This window comes from Anarrhichthys ocellatus, unplaced genomic scaffold (genome assembly GCF_004355925.1).
Source record: "Anarrhichthys ocellatus isolate YVR2014 unplaced genomic scaffold, GSC_Weel_1.0 scaffold17, whole genome shotgun sequence".
In the NCBI taxonomy this organism is placed as follows: domain Eukaryota; kingdom Metazoa; phylum Chordata; class Actinopteri; order Perciformes; family Anarhichadidae; genus Anarrhichthys; species Anarrhichthys ocellatus.
Window position 1 is genome coordinate 224,539 of NW_022280047.1, and position 22,209 is coordinate 246,747.

General features: G+C 41.1%; 1 protein-coding gene across 1 annotated transcript in view; it reads right to left on the reverse strand.

Moving 5' to 3' along the window:
- tmem8b (transmembrane protein 8B) overlaps positions 1 to 22,209 on the reverse strand; it is a 43,209-nt gene that overhangs the window by 10,013 nt on the left and 10,987 nt on the right. The window contains exons 4-11 of the mRNA XM_031856257.1: positions 20,841 to 20,974; positions 19,703 to 19,971; positions 17,027 to 17,409; positions 8,347 to 8,443; positions 7,055 to 7,178; positions 2,844 to 2,986; positions 1,362 to 1,540; positions 520 to 666 (exon numbers count right to left, since the gene is read on the reverse strand). Of these exons, the coding sequence (XP_031712117.1) occupies positions 520 to 666; positions 1,362 to 1,540; positions 2,844 to 2,986; positions 7,055 to 7,178; positions 8,347 to 8,443; positions 17,027 to 17,409; positions 19,703 to 19,971; positions 20,841 to 20,974 (1,476 nt within the window). The remainder of the gene's footprint in view (positions 1 to 519; positions 667 to 1,361; positions 1,541 to 2,843; positions 2,987 to 7,054; positions 7,179 to 8,346; positions 8,444 to 17,026; positions 17,410 to 19,702; positions 19,972 to 20,840; positions 20,975 to 22,209) is intronic.

Genomic DNA, 22,209 nt, shown 5'->3' on the forward strand with positions numbered 1-22,209 from the left:
AATTAAGATCAAAGAGTTTCTTTGAGCGGTTTGTCACAAGAGGTTTGAGTATCAAACACACATTGTCAAGAATGATGGAGTGAATTTAAACCAATCTGAGCAACTTGACTTTAACACATTTTTAATTATTGTATTTAACAACGCTATTAACATAATTTGTATTTCATCAGCCTCTACAGTCTGAAAAGTTTACAAAACCTGTCAGACAAATGTAGAACATCCTGAGATGTAGTGGAGTAGTGTTTAGTGGCGGATTGAAAACCACCTCTAAGCTTCGCGAGTGACTTTCGCTCGCGCGAGAGTGAATTCTGCTCGCGCGAGACGACATTTTGCTCGCGGAGTGATGTAAAAGCGGTTGGTCAAAGTGAAATACGTGCGCGGCTGTTTGATTTTCGCTCGCGCGTGGATCTCATTTGCGCTCACGGATTTTGACAGTGATTTGCCTTCATACTTTTCTTCCTTTCAGCTACATCACTTGACTCTTCTTCAAGAATAATTAGGGAGAGCTTGGCTGCCCACCTGTTTGATGATGGACTTTAGCCTGGCCATCGCAATGACAGTGACCCACACCGACATGAGCGAGCCGAGGAAGTCACAGAACTGCAGGACGTCGTACTCCATGATGCAGAAGACCACGATGCCCGGCTGGTCGCATGCGTGGTAGAACTGTCAGAGGAGAGGGAGGAGGCAGCGGGTGGTTGAAGCAGCGAGCAGATTTGACAGGGACAAAAAAACATCAGTACAATTACTATATATTTTTTGTAGTGAGTTTGTTCTTACTTGACAACAGCTAACGTGCACGCTATTGTTTGACGAGCTGTGGTCGTCAGCTTATCCCACCGACTCTCAGACAAAGTGATAGATCTTTCTGGTTTGGTCTAAATTTAGCCCCAAATTGGTCTTATGTTTCAGTCACCACTGCATAAAAAAAACTCTTTCTTTGTCTTTGATCAATTCTTACATTTCTGAAATTGTTGCTTTTTAACCAAGCAGTAGTAAAACACAAATAAAATACAGACTATTTATTTTTAACCGACTACACAAATCTTAGATGTCTGGAGTCATCTTGTCAGTGTCTTTACAGGGCTGTGTTTTTTTTTTTCATGCAGGGCTCAAGTTGTTCTGAAAGTCGCCTAACAAAAGAGTACATATCCTTTACTTGTTAAACATTAGCAAAGCCAATTGATTTGTTTTTTATATTTAAAATTGCCCAATGTTTGCACCCATGTCTGCTGCTTTTCGTCTTCTACTTAGATAACTCAAGTGAAGTTTAGCTGCAGATGAAGGGGTAATTGTTCAGGTTTTATTTTTACATAGGATAGAACATGCACCGCTTTTGTTTTTCCGTGGCAGTCACTCACAGTGGAGAAGAACATGGTGAAGATATAGACCGAGGCCTCCAGCAGGTAGTGGCTTCGGACGGCGATGGCCACGGGCGGGACGAACATCAGGTTGCTGAGGCACAGCAGCAGAGTGGAGAGGAGCTGGAAACTGTAGGAGTAGGCCTCCGAGTTGTCCGTGCATCCCCAGCCATCCCAGCCTAACACACACACACACACACACACAGTACTGTACTGTGTGATGATTTAAGAAAGTAAAGATCTAAGAGCATTTTGCAAGCTTTAAAGGTATAAAAAAAAAATAGAGTTGAAGTGTTTCCAACTTCCTTTAACTCTAAATAAACTTTTAGGAAGGTCTTCTTAAATCTTTCAGCTGAATGGATGAGAAGGAATTCTTCTGTGGATGAATCAGTTAGTTTCAAAAGCTCATTCCCTTTCAGAATTTAACAGTACCACTTAAAATGCGTCAAATATTTATCTCGCAACGAGATAAACGCTTCATCGGCCCTTCCGCACAAACACATTCCTCTGAACAAAAACAACAACAATTAAAAGCAGATATGTGTGAAGTTGTTTATCCCGTAAATAATGGAGCCTCCTGGTGTGAACTCCCTCCTATGTTAAAACGCCCCCCGCTTTGCCACTCGAATTGGATCCTTATCAAGTGGTGGATTGGATGAGACAGCGCAAATTAAATATTCGTGAGCACTGTTGAACCGGGATTGGGGGGGGGGGGTTGCATTGCAAGACGGGCCAAGGGCAAGTGCTGCATGCAAAGCGTCTGCCAGGAAGCAGTCACACATATGAGGTATGACAATGGATTTAACTGAAGAGAAAGCAGCTCTGATAAAAGAAGATCAAAGGCAGGATTAAAAAAAAAAAAAAAAAAGGCCTCAGAGGACATGCTTTGTTTAGTTTCATAAGCTCATCTTTTATTGAAAAGCTGCTGGTAATTAAGAGCGCGTTTCGTTGGCTTATGTGAGAAGATTAATAACGGGCCGCCGTGTGACTCGTTGGGGACAGGGGCACACACAGCGTAATCGCTGCATTGCCAGTTGGACTCTGGAAAAGAGAACCGTGCCATCCCACCTCGCTCTCTCATTTCCTCCTCACTCTGCATGACGCATTTTCCAACAAATTAGAAATTCTTTGCACTGGTGATGACCCAGTTTCCTCTCAGGAAGTTGCATCTTATCTTGTATTAAAAAAAAAAAAAAAGCTTTTGACTGCTGAAAATCACTTCAAATAATTAATCCATGCTCACGCTTTTTTTGCTAATTATTAATTAGTGATTCATAATTAAAGGCATTTGTTGAGTTTACACCACATTTGTACACTTATTTCTCCACTATCAAACGTCTTGCTTTGTTCTGTTGGTACATGGCTTCTATTGCTGGGTTTGGAGAATGTGAATGCAATGTGATAATAAAGCGGACATTAAAATAGAATCAAAAGAAGACAAATGGACCACCGAATCTGACAGATCGCATAAAAACGTGTTACCTGCTTTGCATTCACACGCAGCATAAAGGTAGTTGTTGGTGCGCAGAAGCTTGCACTGTCCATAGGTCCCACAGTCATTGATGCACGGAGTCAGGTACGCGCGCATGTACACCTCGGCAGTGACGTTGGCGCATGCCTCGAATCTGGAAAAAGTCACAGACAGTTCAGAACGTTAGATGGAGGTGAGCACGGGGACCATCAGAAGGGGAGTTTAGCCTGTATGAAGGGCAGCTGAGATATTCTGCACTCAAGCTAGACCATCACTGGCGTCCAGACGGATATATCTTAAGAAGTATTGGACGGATTGCCATGAAATGCTGTACAGACATTTATTTCCTCAACGATGAAACCTAATGACTTTTGCAATGCCCTGACTTTTCCGCTAGTGTCACCATGAGGTCCACATTTGTGGTTTTGTTTGATATTTTGACAACTATTAGAGGGATTGCCATTAACTATCCATGCAGGACCCCCTCAGGATCAGCTGTTACAATTCTCATGATCCCTTCGCTGTTTATCTAGCACCTTCATCAGCTCAAAATACTTCACGGCCTAATGCTGCCAAACTAATCAAATTCACATCAGCTTCACATGTACTATGCATTTCCTGCTTATTAGCAATTGTTGCTAATGTGCTAAATTAGGATGGTAAACACTATACTTGCTAAGCATCGACATTGTGAACATGTTAGTATGCTGAATTCATTTCACTCGGCACTGCCACATTATCGCTTCATAGAATCAATCAGTGTGACTGTAGACTGTGCCTTGTTGTTTTAATTGCTCTAGCACTATAGAGATCAAAAGGCCATTTAGGGTTGGCAGAATTGAGACAACTTTACTCTGTTAAGCATGTGCAATCTCCAGAAGCAATTACACAAGTAATCATTCACAAAGTATGCCTGTGCTTTAGAGACCAACGAGGAATCTTGAGTTCTGCTATTATAGTCTGACATTCATTTATTATCTCAATTGAACCTTCACTAAGTCCCGCCCTCAAACGCAAACGTTACGTTTCCAAGTAAAAACCTGTGGAGCTAACATTAGCAGAGTACGTTAGCACATCTTTAACTAGCATCAACACCATGCTAGCAACTGAAACTACACTGAATGCATTCACATGCTGCTTTAGCTTTTTAATGATTGTAACAATGAATAAAGACCTATACCTGGCTTTACAGCAGTGGTGGGCTGTCAGGGCCTGCTGGCCTAAACAGAATCACAAAGTTATAGCTATTTTATAATTTAATCATTTTTCACAAATACACTACATGTATTATAATTTTTTCCCCATTAGCTTATTTTGTCATTGCACAGCTCCTGTCTTCCTCAGTTGCTCTGCTTCCAGCCTGCAGCGCTGCTTCCAGTGCAGCTTGCTTTAAGGAGAGCTCTTATCCAATCAGATTCAGCCCCTATTTCTCTACGTAAGGAGAGAGGCCCGAGGTTTTCCACCAGCCGCCACTGGTAAGAATTCAAATTGAAAGATATGGCAGAAATTATACAATTTTTAGGGTTTTGCTTGGTGTAGTTTATTTAATTTTTTACCTAGCTTTGTTTTTTAACACAATGGCTGACTCAGCCAGGAAAAGGATTTGTATTAAAGGTGTTCCTGGCTGACAGCGTTGCACATTTTATGGCTGGGAATGCGTTTCATTTTAACTGAGTATCTTGGTATTTGGAGCTATGCTATGCTAACCTGAGCACAGCAGGACACTACGGTGCTTTTGAAAACGTTTGGACAGACTTGAGTGGATCTACAGATCAACGAACACTGCAAGGAACGAAACGGAGTTCGGTGTTCGGCCGGTTTGAATCAGTAGGGAACAGCTAACTGCTGTTGTTTCCCCGCTAAGCTAGTTAACTCCCTGAGCGCAGTCCACCGAAAACACATTTCCAACAATTTAAGCTTCTGCATTTTCCAAATTGCACTAGTATTATTCAAACATATTGATCGGTTAGTAAGCCTCGTACCAAACAGTTTAATACGAATACGTGTATTATTACACCAATAGAAACAAATAACCGTAGCTCAGTAGGACAGCACAGAAGGCCCAGGTATAAAATGCACGGCCCGCCACTGCTTTACAGGAACAGTGTTGTTCCTTAATTTCACTGTCTTCTGTCTTGATCACCACGTGGTGGTTATCTGTTACACTGTGATCATTAAGCTTTAGCTTCTATCTTTATCTTTTTAACCTGTTTTCACTGGACATTTCTGTCTGCTTCTCTCGGAGTTCCCGGAACCTATTTCTAAATTGGCACAGCTGCTCGCTTCTTAATCTTCAAGTTATATCACTCAACGTAATTGAAGAGCACCTATCATTTACACTACCTCTATTCTTCATCAACGAGACCCGATTCATTTAGCATGTGTACATTTTCTGGAAATCTAACGCACAGCTACGTGACTGTTTCCTACATTTAGATACCTCAGCAAAACTCTCATGTGAGGACGAGACCATCTGTTATTATTTGTTTTTCAAATTCAATTGGAAAGTCTCAAGTGGCCGGTGAAAAAATAGGCTTAATTTCATTCTGGTCACATTTTCGTGCCATTAAGGGTTCGGCAAAACAGCTCAATCTGCTAAATAGCTAATCCTTAAGAACTTGTGAAAAACATTGCGTTGGACAACTTAATGGAACAATTGCAGCCCCCCCTTCCCTTTGCGACATTTCTCATAATGACTTTAAACAACCCTCAGAGAGAGAGAGTGTGTACTTATTGCACTCATCTGTGGATTAAACTGCACATGATGTTGGAGAGAACAATAGAGATAACTAGAAAATTCCTAAAGAAATTTTGACAGTGTGGCTTCTACTAATAGATAGATAGCTTGTAGTTCGTTCTCAGCAAAAGGGGAAACAATTTTCAAGGGCAAAATGAGATTTTCCAGGACATTTAACTTTTGCCTCCGATTTGATGATTTCATTGACTGAAGAATTTGTTTTCCAGGGGTAGTGAGGGAAATCTGAAAAATCTGCTTTTTAAACCTCAAAATCGAACCCTCTTCCATGTCATATGCTAGGTGCGCACCATTGGCACATTTATGAAGCCAATCCCAAGATAATCTGCAGGGTGACAGATGGGAAAGTATGTGGTTGAATGAGGGAGGCAGCACCGTTCAAACAGTGAGTATGGTGTCTTCATTAGAGTTCTGAATTATTCATTTGGGTAAATAAACTAGTGATTGTTATACAGAGATGTTTTTTAAGAAATACTGAATGACCTATTTTGCAATTGTCTTCCTGTAATTGACAGCAAATATTGTCTCACAGAGGATGCTTTGGGGCACTGGGACCAAGCCGAAAAAACAGATTATGAGAATGTCAAAACTTTATGAGTAACCGTCACTCAAATTGTTTCAATCAATTTCAGCTTGTAAATAATGTTTTGGAGACTTCTGAGTTGACTTTTACAGTACAAACAATTTACATCATTGTTTCCATTTTATAGGTCTAACGGAAAAAGTTAAACATTTTGGAAAGTAAACTCATTCGCTTTCTTGCCAAGAGTTAAGGCCCTGGCACACCAGCCCGACGGGTGGCCCTAGTTTTTGCAGCCTGTCCTGCACTCTTGGCACTAGTCGGCTCTTGACCAGCAGACAACCGCCACCTGCTGGTATGGAGACTAATGTCCTCTCGGGCAAGGAACTTCTGTGCCAGTTTTTGCAGTGTGTTCATGTGTAACATTCGGTCAAGACACTTGCAACGTGCGGCAAGGCAACAGTCTGCCTTTGCCGCTGCTAGTTCTTTGATGTCAGTTTGGTGTGTCTGGGCCTTTACATGAGAAGATGGATACTATTCTCATGACTATGCTAAATAAGGAAGCTACCGCCAACAGCTTCCTTAGCATAAAGTCTGAAAACAGGGAGCTTCCGAATGCTATTAGGCACATTCTTACCTTTGGACAGAGACTTAGACTATTTCCCTCTGTTTCAAATCTTTATGCTAAGCTAAGTTAGCTGGCTGCCGGTAGAAGCTTCATATTTAGTGTACAGCCATGATAGTTGCATTGAACTTCAAAATTGCCTCAAGAGGGTGAATAAGCAATTTTTAACGAAGTGTGAAACTTTTCCGTTGAAGACAAAAAAAATGTGGACAGCAATTTTATCTTCATGAACAATTCTAAATATAGTTGAGTGAAGATCTCCATTGAAGCGGAGTGTAAAGCCAATAGGATAGAAATACAGGAACAGCATTGCCTGTCTTACCCATGTTCAGTGGCACATAGAGAGCGAAGACTGAGGTACCAGGTGCCTGTGTGCGGGTAAGGAATCCTCAATTTGGTGATATTAGCAGAGGCATTCACAGCGAGGAAAAACCCGGCAACTGATTCTGCAACAGGAGAAAACCATCAGAGAGCTTAAAACAGCATTAACGAGAGTAGATTACATTTTCTGATGAAAATTTACTCGCTTTTTTCTGAATACTGGAACAATTGAAGTTGCATTCAAAAATAAAATACTTAAAGAAGTTGAAACAGTGGTTCAATTGGAATTGCTGAATGTAGTTGAAGTGGGAAATTCTAGTGCGAGGTGAGGTAAGTTGAAATGAAAGTGATGAAAAGAGTTAAAGATTCACTTGAAGTTCAATCACGGAAATGAGTTGAAATGTCAGCCATGTGTTGGTATATATAGTGAGCTTGAAGTGGATGTCCTAATATAAGTCAGTGCTAGTTCAAGTGATTACACTGAAAGATGATGCCAATTGAAATGTTGTCTGACATTTAAGCAACACAGGTGGAATAAATAGTGTAGAAATAGTCAAAGTTCTGGGAGTTGAGAGGTGCTGGAGAAGTATTTTTGTTTGCTCAAAGGTGAAGCCCTGGACAAGCCATAAGGCCCGTGCACACCAGGAACAATAACTATAACGGGAACTATATTGATAATGATGTGAGCATCCACACTGATGAACGATAACGTTCTGTAAACAGAGCGCCAAGCACGAGCTGCGTGCTCCAGCTGTCCACTTCATTAAGTCACTGTCACCTAGTGTTCTTCGGCTTTTGTTTTCCTGGTCAGGAAACGGCAGATAGATTTGTAAAGCAGAAAAATAAAAGAGTGAACTAATGTGTGTACTCAGGAATACGAAGGTGTACTTGTTTTACACAAGAGGGGGGGATTAGAAAAAATGGTCACTGAACATATTTTCCATCAGCTATAAAGTGTTAAAATAAACAACATCCTCCGTGGTGCTGAAAGACAAACAGCATCACGGCTGTTCAGCTAATTTTCAACTTTTTTCTTATTTTTACTCTTAATATTCTTATAAGAAATAAAGTAATCCCAAAAACATTTTTATTTTTTGCCGGTGTCGTTAAAGTCGTGGTGTGGACGCCGTCCACTGGAGTTAGCTTGATTTTTAAAACAATGTATTTGTAGTTCTTGGTGTGGACGGTCCCTCTCATATGGAAAAAACGTAAATCACTTGTAACATTCTTACGGAACAAGAAAACTGTTCAATTAATTTGGGGGTCATTTTGATAAAGTTCAATTTGACATACCTGATTCACATTTCAGTGAGGAGTTTTCCCTCAAGAAGAGAGGCGTCCCGTGGTTCAGGCAGCCAAACACCGTGACATTAGCTCCTTTCAGCGTAGACTGCAGGGAGGAAGCACAAGCACACATCATTCATCCATCCGGCCGTCAGCCATCTGCTGCAGTCACGCCGGCGAGCCGACACCGTTTGCGGTCACCTCAGGTCTCGTTTCAGCCGTGAGATGGCAAATTTTGAAACTAACACATCATGTGAAACTGCCCCCCCTGTCTGCTCGAAGCACCTAAATGAAGATGCTGGCAGTTTATCTCCTTAAAGCATCAATTATACATTAACGTGCTCAGGCATTAAGAACAAAAAAATCCCGGAGAATTATTCAAGTGTTGGGAGCCGCATTCACTTATACAGATTGGCTCACTCCGCAGAGAGGTGAAAGGAGACCACAGTCCAATTAGGTGAACGAGTGAAAGGAAGGGAGTACAAATAACAGCAATAAATTACTGCGTGTATTATTAAAGTGTCTGTGTGCACTCAGGCATCAAATTTGACGCTTTGTTAAGTTTCTAAGTTCTCTCTAAGTTATTCACATTACCTCTGTATTTGGGAATGAAGGGAGTTTTAAAATCCATTCTGAAAATAATAAATTACTGAACCTGAAAGTGCAAGGCAAAATATAGTCTTTTTCAGATACTAAAAAAAAAAAAAAAAAAAGAACAAGCTACAGCACATTATATTCATTTGCTTTGTGTCCAGAGGGAAATGCGCTTTGTGGTAAGGATAACTTTAGGCAATTACTTCTTGAATAAATAAGATCTCTATCACCGCCCCCCTCTAGCACAAAATGAGTAAAATATATATGCAGGGAGTTGGCAAAGTTGTTGATTAATTCAATGACTCAACAAACACTTTGCCAGGTGCTGAGATTTCAGACTTCCTAAACTCGCCATCTGGCCAGTACTCTCTTGGTAGTAAGACTCAATCACGCCCACTGGCACTTCAAGATAGTCCCTCCCCACCTTTTCGACCTGACTCTGCCATACAGTTTGTAGGTGAAGGATTGAGCAGAGGCACACTCGAGGATGGATTACCAGCTGGGCAAGAACCAAGCCCAGGGGCTCTAGGAGGCCCCCCAAAGTCACACTCTTTATTTGAAGTGACTACTATTAACATTTTTGGTTGGTATAACGTGCTCGGTTAAAATTAGACATGTTTTTAAGGTCATGCCAGCAGGATGGCAATGGCGGTTGGCCTGTCCACAACTATTTGACGAAAGACATTTGCAATACATATTCAAGGTCCCTAGGGGTAAAATTCGAATGACCCTGATGATCCCATAGAAATAGAATAAGAGTAGAACGGACATTTCCATTAGAATCAACAAGGTCGGTCAGGGCGGCGGCCATTTTTATGTGTACCGCTGCTATTGTATACGTCATAGCGGGCTAGCTCCCATATAAACCAAACAGACTCACAGCAAGTCGCGGACTTGCTGAGGCCGCGGTGTATGAATCGGTATGAATGTTAGTTAGTTCTGATGGGCAGGTGACACCTTGCATGGTATAAATGGGTGAATGACATGTAGCGTTAAAGCACTTTGCGTGGTCGGAAGACTAGAAAAGCGCTATACAAGTACAAGTCCATTTACCATTTACCATGCTTTAATGCTACACTGGTTACAGAAAGTGAGTCAAACAGCAGACTGGTGAAAGCTGGTCTAATGGTCCACCCGCCTCTCCCCGGAGCTGCGTTCGCTCTCTTTTCCGGCAAGCTCCAACAACACTTTATGGCTCCGCTGACGTGCGTCACCTTAAAAACTAACAACAATCACCATTTTCTTTTGTACCAGTCAAATAACCACGGAAAACAGTGCAATGTCCGTTCTATTCCTATTTCTACAGGTGATCCTCTGACTTTTTCTCCAGCGCCACCACGAGGTTGACATTCGTGGTTCAGAATGATATATCAACCACTATTAAATGGATTGCAATGCAATTTACAACATATATTCAAAGCCCCTAGAGGATAACTTATACTGACTTTGGCGATTCCTCCCACAGGTCACAGTATATTCTGTGTTATATCTCAACAATTTGGCCCAGACTCATGGTGCCCAGACAGTGTACGCTTGATGACATCAGTGATCCTGTGACTGTTCCTTTCGTGTCACAATGAGTTTAACATATTAGGTCTTTATTATCTAGTTCTTAATCATCTTAGTTGAAGCCAGACAACTGCTCCTTTTAAGGGGATGTGTCCACCAAAGCTTTTTTTTTTCCTGAGGCCAGCTATGGTCGCCAAGAATTTAAAAAAAAGTTACGCTGCACTCGTCATTGTCACTTTTTTAGCCAGCCGTTCACAGTGGAGGAGGGGCGGCACAAATAGCCTACCACAAAGACATTATCAGAGTTTTGATGTTTTATTATACGTTTTTTGTGGTCTTGTGTGTTACGCCATCTTTTTTTTAACCACAGACTTTATGGTGTCCTCATGCCTGGAGCACAGAACCAAACGAATTCCCCCATGTGGGATGATAAATTTCGGAGAGGTTTCCTCATCCTCAAAATCTCACAAGCCAGATTGATATAGATTAACGGCCAAAGCAAGTACTCTACTTTGTGCCGACCTTTTTTACTTCCGCGGATATTGCGTGTCATAGCAACTAGCTCTAACCCAGTGGTTCTCAAACTTTTTCTGTCATGCCCCACTTTGGAGGAAGAAATATGTTCATGCCCCACCACCCCAACAAAATTGTAACAAAATGGTCCATGTTGAACTTTTATTGAAATAACATTTTGTGACTCCTCCATCTGTGCTTTTTCAAATAATAGAATAAAGAAAATTGTAATCACTTTCAAGTAAACCAGATTGCTCCATCAGACAAAAACAAATACAATGTGCAATCACTTTGTTAGAACAATGCAAATAAAGTTCAATCTGTGCAAAAAATGACTAATATTTGGCAAAAAATAGCTTATTGTGAATATCTTTCTAAGATATTGACAATAAACTGCAACCTGTGAAAAACAAAACAAAATGCTCCAGATATGTGTCACACATATCTGGAGCATTTTATTTTAAATATGAGCTTTAAAATGTAGCATTCTAAAAGTAAAATAATAGCTGTGATAAGACTGTGGCCAAGACTCAACACTCCGCATCAGAGATGTTTTATTGTGAAGATCACGACATCACCTTTTCTCCTCGTCTCACTCCAATCTGAGAAACGCTGGCTGGCCAGTTGACCGCCCCCCCCCCCAAAAAAAAAAAAAGCTCTACGGATCTACACGATGATATATTTTGATTCAAAACGGCGAATTTCGCCGAAAAGCGACAACTTTGCAGGTATGAATACAGTTCTTGAAATAAAAAAATTCTGCATTTCCACCTGCGCCCCACCTGCAATACCGCCGCGGCCCACTAGAGTGGCGCGCCCCACAGTTTGACAACCACTGCTCTAACCAAAGCTCTCAGCTGAAAAAAGCGGCTCCTTCGAGTTTATGTCCCCATACTTCAGCTTCATTCAATAAAACACCCTAGTTCAGTAGTTCCTTTAAACTCAACCTTCAGCATGAGAATCCCTAATATCCTATTGGTTTTAAATGACGCCACGATGTTACATGCCCACCACCACTTCGTTTCAACAGGATATGAAATTAAGGACGCAAGATACTCTCAAGATCATTTTGTGATACGTTTGATCCTTGTGTTTTTTTACTCTACTCTGCCTGTCTGCGTGGAGCTGAAATTAGGAGATTTTACTGATAACTTCGAAGGCTCTTACAGCTCCATGTCATATATGATCAGGCCTCAAGCTGGATGCTGACCTCGGCACCCTGCATCTTTTCTGTCTGGTAAGCAGTGATAGGAAAAGGATTTCAATCACTCGTCTGTTGTCGGGGCATTGCTGTTAATTTATGTTCTTGTGTATGTGTGTGTGTGTTTTCTGTGTGTCCCATTTTTTTAATTCATGCCTGGAATTTGAACTTTGTTTGGGGTTTTTATTTACTGCTGTCACTTGTAAAGCACTTGGTAACATTGTTGTGAACAGTCACTACATTTATTACGTTTGATATTGTGATTTATATGCCGCGATCCATTATGCAGCTGTTAGTTAGGATTGTGGAACGCGAGTTGCGGGGGCATAATTCAATCAGGAGTGCTGTCTTCAAAGTTACCGACTGAAGCAAACTTCTGCGGGAAAAACTTCACAGTAAACATCCCGTCAAAAATAATTGCAACAATGGGACAGATTTATGACTTCAACACAATCAAAAAAAAGAAAGCTTCTGATGAATGCCGGTTCATCTGTGTTGTTTACTCGTGTGATTTTTGCGTTGCTAAATTTCCCAGGAGTAATGCTGATGACATGTGCCAGAATGCAAGAACAGAGAAGAAGCTGGCATGTGCACTAAATGCTGCACATCCCAGTGCCCAAACTAATTAAAATAAACTCCATGAGTTTTAATTTTGCTCTCTAAAATATGAAACTGTCTTCTGTTTTGACACATATTGGACCTTATGATTATGTTTTGTAAGCATCTCCTCCTCTGAACATATTAATGCAGCTTAGCAACAGCAAACATGCTTTCTTTCAGTTTAAAATGTCAAATTAAAGATTATTTAGCAAAGAAGTTCTCACACAATAATTGAGCATGATGATTTAACAAAAGGAAAAGATGAATAGATTAATGGGAATGGATAAAATATATTTCATTAATTATATTGATATATTTCTACATTAATTTATTCATAATTTGATTTATTTCCACGTCTCCTGTGTGATAATGAGAAATGGTGTCATACAACTGTCATGGTGTCTCCTGGCTCCTATTCGCTGACAAAGAAATGTGGATGTAAATAAATATTAAAATAATTAATAAATGTATGAATAAATAAATACAGAAAAATTATACTCTTTATTTATTTATTGCTGTTGCCTATTTATTTAATATCTTTTTGGGGACATTTATTTTTAATTTATCATGCTTGTTTATTCATCATTTTATTTGAGCCCCCCCCCCCTATCCTCAGATGAAAGTGTATTGTTGTTGTTGTAAAACAACAATTACATATAAAAACGGGACATACATTGAACGCTCATTGCAGTGCTTATGATTTTTTTACCTGTATTATCCCCACACGAAGAAAACATTGAAAGATGGATCCAAAGTGATTAAACTGATCCCCCGCCATTCGAGGTAGCTTTGGAAATAAAAGGCCAGATGCATTCCTTTTCTCCACTCTTTCCCAGGGAGGGATGCAAGGCAGACAAGCAGCACCAGCTATTGTCTCCTAAAGCCCTGCATATCTGCCAGAGTACCCCACTGGCAGCGGCTGACTGGATTCCATGCCTGTGACAAGCGAGTAACAGATCGTCGCAGAGGGTGTGTGTGCGTATCTATGTGTGGGGGTGGGGGATCTGTCCATTTAATAATATAGCATGACATTGTCTCTGACGAATGCATCTCGTGCTCGTACGGCAAAAGCAGCCTGGTTTCATTACAACATACCGTCTCAGTGACATCCGCTGAGTTAGGGTTATGGATTGGAGGGGTCAGGGTCTATGCAAGGACCTACAAGGCAGGAAAACAACCAGGATATCACTATTGCAACTAATTACCAACGCAGATGATGACTTTCGGATGAAGCACACATCAACATTAAGGAAAACGTGCAATTTAAACCCACGACGATCTCCCTGTTAGGTGACAGCAGCCACATCCACCAAGGAATCAATCAATAAGCCATCAGATTCATTACAGTCAATTATTTTTCATTTCCTTTAACCCTCAACCATTTGTGCTTTAGTCTGACATTTTGGGAAATAAGGCTGCTTGCTTTCTAACCGGGGGTTAGATGAGAAGATCGATTATCAATTTCATCTCCGGGTGTTCGGTGGAGATAAAAGATGCGTTTAGCCTGGCTTATCATAAAGTCTGCAAGCAGGGAGAGACGGCACAGAGGCTGCACGATAACAACTCACATTTTTAACGTGTTGGGCTGCAACGTACGATTATTTTCATTATGGATTAATCCGACATTATTTTCTCAATAAATCGATTAATGGTTGAGTCTTTAAAAAATGTCCATAGAAGTTTAATATAATATAAAAAGAAGAAAAGCAGCAAATGTTCACATTTCAGGCGGTACATTTTTGTTCTAAGGACCAGTGTGTAGGATTTGCTGCCATCTAGCAGTGAGGCTACAGAATGGATCAAACTGAAACTTCTGCCATGTGCGTAGCGTGTTGGACAACTACGGTGGCCTACGCAAAAACTCGAAAATGGGCTTACCTACAGTGAGTGTTTGGTTGTCCAATCTGGGCTACTGTAGTAACATGGCGGCGTATCTAGATAAACGGCTCATTCTAACGTAATAAGAACACAGGGAATTCATATGTCCAGGTCATTAAAGACAACATACTTATTCATATTTTATTCCATTTCTGCCAATAAATTCCTCTAAACACCATTCCTTTAAAAATGACTGTGAAATAAAATGATTACACAATTGTCGCTGATTGATTTTCTGTCTTGACTAATTGACCAATCCATTTGTCAGTGATCTGATTTTTCCAATTTCAGTTTTACATGTTGTATATTGACACATGAAATGATGATGATGCGTTTTGAACAATTAGATTATGTATTCGATTTCATTTTTTTACAAATAGTCCATGGGCTCACTAAAGTGGAAGTGCTTTCCAATCTCTGGACAAAGATGTTTGTTGTCTGCGAACACAAGGTCTGTTCAGTAGCTGGTTTGGAGCTTTTGATAGTATCAAACTTCTGTTTCCACAGTCAAGAATCAACTTTCAATCTCAATTTTTATGTAAAAATTGAAGAGTGTATTTAGAGCGTTCTAAAGGAAAAGGACTTTTACCATCTGCGATTCCATGACAAGTGGGCATCTCCATCAGCTGAGGAGCTCATACGATCAAAAGCAGCAGAAAAGCCTCTGAATGGACCTTGTGTTGAGGTTGTTTTGTTTGCTTTCGAGTTGTTAGCCAGGCTTATTTTCCCTTGTTTCCTCCTGCCTCCGCCCTTTGTGCCAAGCAACAGGTGCTGCGGGCTAAAAATATAACGCAGACAGATGAAACTGATATCAAGCCAACTCCCACAAAGACAGCAAAAAAGAAAAGCATATGTCCCAAAATGTCAGGATATTCCTTTGAACTGAACAATGACATTCGTTAGGGTTTTGTGCTTCATCCTCGAGTTGCTTCAACAGCATCTGGCTTGCTTTCTATTTGGAGTAAAATGTTCAAAAGTCCATCTGCCAGCTTGTGGCTCTCCAGTTTCCGACTCCCTTCAGACCTGCAGGTGTATAATGCCATTACTGTCTGAAGGGCAGCTTAACAGACACATCAAATCCTGCTTGGCTGATATTTGCATTTTGTTAGCTCTTAATAAGAGATGTATGTCACAAACACTGCCGCCTTTTTCACTGTGAACATGTTTAGCTCCCATGGCAGTCTATGACTGTACGAGCGTCCATATTTAGCATGTTAGCTCAGCCATACACATTGTCCAGTTACCCTGATTACTATCTGATCCTTTGCAATAGTATAGCATGCAGCAGGTGAAGGATGGCAACAGAGCCCCTGTGCAACCAAAATGTATTTTTTAAGAATCCTCTAGGTGTCTTGTAACCATTTTTTTGACTGATATACCAGGATCACATAAGTTATATCAGCCCATATATGACTACAAATTTCTCCAGCTTTGTCAAGATAGCAAATAAAACGCTCAATCTTGCCCATTCCTTTAGTTTTAACAAAGCTAAAATTACAAACGTGTACCTAATTGATGTGTCTTACTGGTTAAAAAAAAAAAAATCATATTGTGTTTGTCAACTGAACATAAATGAAAATCATAGACTGGGTATAAAAAGTGGACGTAGTCACAGTGACTTCACCCATTGGTGAGTGAACCACGGTTTTCAATCCTCGAGTTCGGCGTTTTGGCCTTCGCCATCTTGGTTTTTTTTGCAACCACAAGTGACAAGAGAGAGCTAAGTACAACTGAACGCTGAATAAGACATTTTTAGGTGACCAAAGATTTTACAATTAACTGAAATGAACTGAAAACACACTGTGACAGGGTTAATATTCTAAATCTAAAAACACGGACAACTCCCAGACCGGACAACGCCGTGTCAATCACAAGATAGCCCCACCCTAAATCATACCCTGCTTTACGGTCTATTTGACTCTAAATGGATCATAATTTACTAAATGAACATCATGCTGTATTGAAGAAGACTTGGAACTAGAGATTGAGACCATAAACCCATGTTTACAATGTTTACTGAGGGAATAAATCAAGAGAGAAGTAGGGTAATTTTCCCATTGAATTCTATTCAATCAGACTTCTTTTTGCGACCAGAGGAGTCGCCCCTGATGGCCATTAGAGAGAATACAAGTTTATGACACTTCCCTATTGGCTTCACTTTTCAGACCTGGAGGTTGCCGCCTGATAAAAATAATCTTGTTCTCGTATAGAAAAGAAAGTGAGCTAAATATTAACAGTATCAGTAAACATTGACTTTAGTTTGTGTAGTATTTATGTCTATAAAAAACCTTAAAACTAGTTTGGGTCATAGCAAGATGTCTTTGAAATACTACAATTAGATCATGGATTACCCCTTTAAACAGTGGAAAGAACAGCGCCATCAGAGCGACTCACCATGTTGAGTTTGAGCTCCATGTTGAGGACTCCTCCACTGTCCAAAACGGGCATCAGGTTGATGGCGAACACGGCTGCCCTGTCCGGTGGGATGGATATGTTTGGACCGAAGAATACGTAGAAGTGCACGGAGAAGGTGTCCAGCTCATTGCGCAGAGTCGGGCGGATGGGCCAGCACTTGTTGGCGTCGGCCGCGGGGGCGAGGTAAACAACGCCGTCCTCCGAGGTGCGCAGGAGACTGCCGTTCTGCGACAGGCTGGGCAGGGAGGCCACCGACAGTGTCTCAGACAGGGAGAAGCCCATCGCCGTCCCGAAAGACTGAGGCATATTCATGGTGGAGCCGGGCTGTGCTTGGTCCTCGGACAAATTGGACTTGGAGCAATCTAGCCGGAGGAGGAAGACATCACATTGTTTTATACAAGAATCCCCATCAGGAAGTCCAACAACCAATCCCTGCCATGTCTCAAACAAACAGGCAATAACCAAGAACAGTTATTCTACTTGCGTTGTTATGCACGCTAAGTAAGCAACCGGGGCTTTTGCAAATGTTTGAAATGATCCCCTTCGGCTGGTTTCCACAATGTAAACAGCGAGGTATTTTCGGCACTGTACACTGCTTTTTAATGAGACAAAGATTTGCAGTAATTGCAAACAGTATGCTCTCACTCAACACAAGGCAACCCTGCAAAAAATTATCATTGATGGCAACTGGCAAAGCACCATCGCATACCGCCGATCCCCAAGGGGAGAGGATTTCAAAGGCTTCTGTAGCCTTGTTCGTACACAGGGTTGTCTCTGAAAGGGTTTGAAGTGTTTCTGATGTCCGCTCAGGCAGCTGAAGAACTCACTAAAAAATGACTGAAATACCAAATACTGCTGGCTCAAGGCAATTGGAACTCTGGTAGAGACACGACAAAATCAGTGTAAAATCAGCTAAGACCCAAACGTACAGTGTATGTTTATGTATGCGTGGGTGGGTGGGAGCGGAGGGGCTGTGTAAACATTCATAAAATTCATAATCCAAAGAACTGGCTTCCCTTTGGCTTTCCTATCTAGGGTAACACTCTCTTCGGTTCCCAATCATCTATTGAGGGCAACATACCTGCAGTGACAATACTGCCTGAACGACAGTAATCAATAATAAAGTGAAACCGCTTCCTGTCTAGCCACAGCGACGTCTGGGAATGGGACTGAATTTTGGATGAGGGCCCATTTTTTAATGACAATAACCGATAAGAGGGAGAAAGCATGAGAAGGTGAGGACTCCAGATAGTCTTTCTTTCAACCCACCACCACCACCCACCTCCGAACTTGAGGTGTTCTTCAATTCAAATTCCACAAAAGGTCAAGTAAGATCTGCCTGGCAGGCAGGGGGGGAGAGAGACAGAGTGTGAATAATTAGTGTCTGCGTTGCCATGGCAACAAAGTGCACGGTACAGTGTCCGACAGAGGGAGGGGGTTGCTACTCAGGGAGAGGACTTCCCACAGATTTGTTAGCCATCCCTGCGGAGTGAGCATTAAAAAAAAATAAAAAATACCTCAGCTCTCCTCCTCAACCCCCAAAACAGCATGTCTCTGGCTTCTTAGCGATTCCCATATGAATCCCCTCAGTTTGGGCTCCAGTCTTCAGTACAACGAGCCTCTTGATGCTCCGACCGTGTCAAAACAGGTTCAAATTAAATTTGTGCTCAATGTATCTGCGACCTCGAACATGTTTTAAATAACATATTTGCTTTGATTCGAGGACAAAACTGCACTTAAGAGTCAGTTGGGTTTTTTTTTGAGAGCGCCTCTGCAAATCAACAGGCACAATCCTTTTTACTTTGACTGTATAATTTTAGATGTTGGTTATGATCTACTTTGAGCTTTCATTTGGCCTAATTCATGAGTTTTCAGGTTTATAAAAACAAAAATCCCATCATCTTAAATTGTTATTGAATTGAACATCAAAAGCAGCAGGAAGAAAAATGATGAACAACACTGGAAGCGGACTCAAGAAGGAGAATCTAACACCTCGCCAAACACTTAAATAATAATGTTGCTTGATTGGCAAAACTGGTCAAAATGCTCTCATTTACCAAAGACCGTACACACAAAAACCCGATGAGACAAATTAAACACTGCAAGTATTCATACTCCACTTTTAACAGTAATAAAATAATGAAAAAACAATAAATTTACAACCTACCTAGGATTTTTCTGTTAGCCAGATTAGTGATTGTAAATGAAAACAATGAGCAGGACAGCCCACTATGATAAAACCATGTTTTTCTGCTTCTTTAGATGTGATATGTTAACGAACCTATGTAGCATATTATTATTAGTAGTATAACTACTGTATACAGACACAGGTCTATACTTGGCCCTTGCTGTAATAATTAATGACTGTAAATGGTCAAATAATTTGACTGAAATATTTATATTGGGGTGCCAGCAACCTTGTCGAAGGAAAAGGGCAAAGGTCAAGCTACCATTAAGTTTGAGTAGAATAATTGAGTCTGTCATGTTTCAAAGACTTTCAAAGATGAGGTAAATCTCAGAGTCTTTTTAGTTGGGTGTCTGACTTTTTCTAATAAAAAAGAAAGAATTCATATTGCAAGACCGAAATAAAATGCATAAGAATTAAGAAAAAAAAAAGGACTCATTAATCACATTCTGCGCGTGAAACCCACTCACCGGTGACCTGCACCCCGATGCGGAAGTAGACGTTGCAGTTGCTCGGGTATCTCTCCACCAGGATGTAGTACCATTGTTCCCAGGCCGGGACGAGGGTGTCTAATTCACAAGGGTTCACGTCCCTGCAGTCGAGGGCACTCGAGTTGTGCTCCGGCGGCGCCCGCGCTCTTATCTTCAGCACCACGGGACAACTGTCGCTGCTCTTGTTCCTGGTGCTGCAGTTTACCAGCTGGACCTTCACCTTTGATATATAATTGGGGATGAACACTCTGTGCACACGCACGCGCACACACACACACACACACACACACACACACATACGTGTTTCAGGGTGAAATAACAACAACCTTGGCTATACAAGGCCAACAGACAGCAAAATGTAGAGCAGCACTGTGTATGAAATGTATACAAATTATTGTTTATTGGTGAAAAAACTTGATTAAAAAAAAATAAAAAAATCCTAGAAGAGAGCAGCATGTCTTTGCCGTTGCAGTTTTAATTTTACTTTTATGGTAATGTGAGACATGCTTGGCTTTTTTTTTTAATTACACAAACCCATAGCTCTGCAGTAATGTATTGTGTGAATGTATGGTCTTTTGCCTGTCTCTTTCATAACAATACTGATACTATGCAAAGACTGGTGCTTTAATAAGTAAAAAAATTGAACGAAAAATAAGATTTTCACAGTACAAACATAGATCAAAGACTGAAAATACATCAGACGACAAACTTTCTATCTAAATATGCTGTATATTGTTCAAAGAACAAACATTTCAATACCCTTCCAATATTATTAAAGAATTCAAATAATACTGATTCTCCTTCCTTTTGGCACCTTCAGAAGATCACAAACAACAGAGCCTCAACCTATAGAAAATGCATATTCCTCTGCTCACAACTCTTTCAGGTGACTTTAGAGAAGAGGAAGCTAATAAAGATGCTCAGACTATAAACACACACTTGGAAATTACATCTTTTTCAAATGAAACATGCAAGATAAGCTCACAGAGAGGAAGAACTCCGGGAGGTAGACTGTGCACAAATAAAAGTGAATTTTTCACTGAGACTGTCCATGGTTATGGACTTCATTTTTTTTTAAAGCCAACCCATCCTGACACTTTGAGTCTGGAAGACTTACTTATAGAGTGCAGATCTGTTATGGATGGGGATCATCTGGTCGATGAAGTATCCAGGATAAAGCACAGAAATCCCAATCAGCCTCTGGACGATGAGCTGAGGTTGGAACAGATACTGGCATTCTTCGGACAAACCCTGCAAAGACAACACAGCAGCGGTTTAACCAGGGTGCTTTAGCGCTTAACTCAGCGATGTTTCTTAAAAGCTGCTAAGGAGGGGATTTATCATGCGAGGTGGTGTGTATAAAGCCTGTCAGCCTCCTGGATTAATATCACTCTGTCCTCCCTCTGCCTGCCTGCCACACAGTGGAACACGCAACCCGTTGTTCCACTCGTGTCGTTCTGAACCATTTAATGCTCAACGTGCGTTTCTCTGTGAGATGAGCCGAGCGGACCGATCGACTCGGAGGCCGACAATCATTTCCCGCGCTGCTGAAAAGTTGTTAAAGGAAATGGATCCGCCTTTTCACACCTGATTCAAAAGGACAGGTGTGAATACCAAATGAGGCCCTTCGTTTGCTGTCAGCCAATCAATGACCCCGCCTGCTCCAGCCACAATTACCGTGGCATGTCATTAGTCCGGGAGCTGCCGAGGTGACCCTTTGATTTATTACAGCCTGTCAGTTGGACCTGCACATGCGTCTTGGAGGGGATGTTGTGTTTTAATTAAGGCTCAACCATTAGGACAGAGGTTTAAAGGGGCCAATGTTTTTACACTATGTTGTGTTTAATATATTTAAACGTCATGCCAAAATATATACAGCTGTTTGTTTATTTCCCCCAGAATTCTTATCTTTTGGCAGGATGTTAATGAGACAGTTCACCCAAAAACCGAAACTACGTATTTTTCCTCTTAGCTGCAGTGCTATTCATCAGTCCAGATTGTTTTGGTGTGATCTGTCGTGTTTTGGAGATGTCGGCCTTCTCTCCAATATAAAGGGACTACATGGCGCTCGGCTTACGGTGCTCAAAGCGCCAAAAGAAAACCACTTGAAAAGCTCAACATCAACGTCTCTTTCCAGAAAGCATGACCCTGTTACTCAAAATAATCCACAGTCCTTGTTGTGAGCTGCTTCCTGTAAGAGCTATTTTCTTTCTAACCATTATTTCCTGCATGAAACTGCTATTTGAGAGAAGGATGACATCTCTACGGCCGATATCTCCAAAACAAGGCCACTCATACCAAAACAATCTATATTGATCAAAAGTACAAAAATATGATGTTTTTTTGTATTTCGGGGTGAACTGTCCCTTTAAAGCCTGTAAAACCCTTTTTTTAGGCCATGGAGCACTAAACCCCACTGAAACATTGACTAATTGCATTACTTTAGCTCTTTCAGTCAGAATGACCCACTGAGACCATGAACTGTT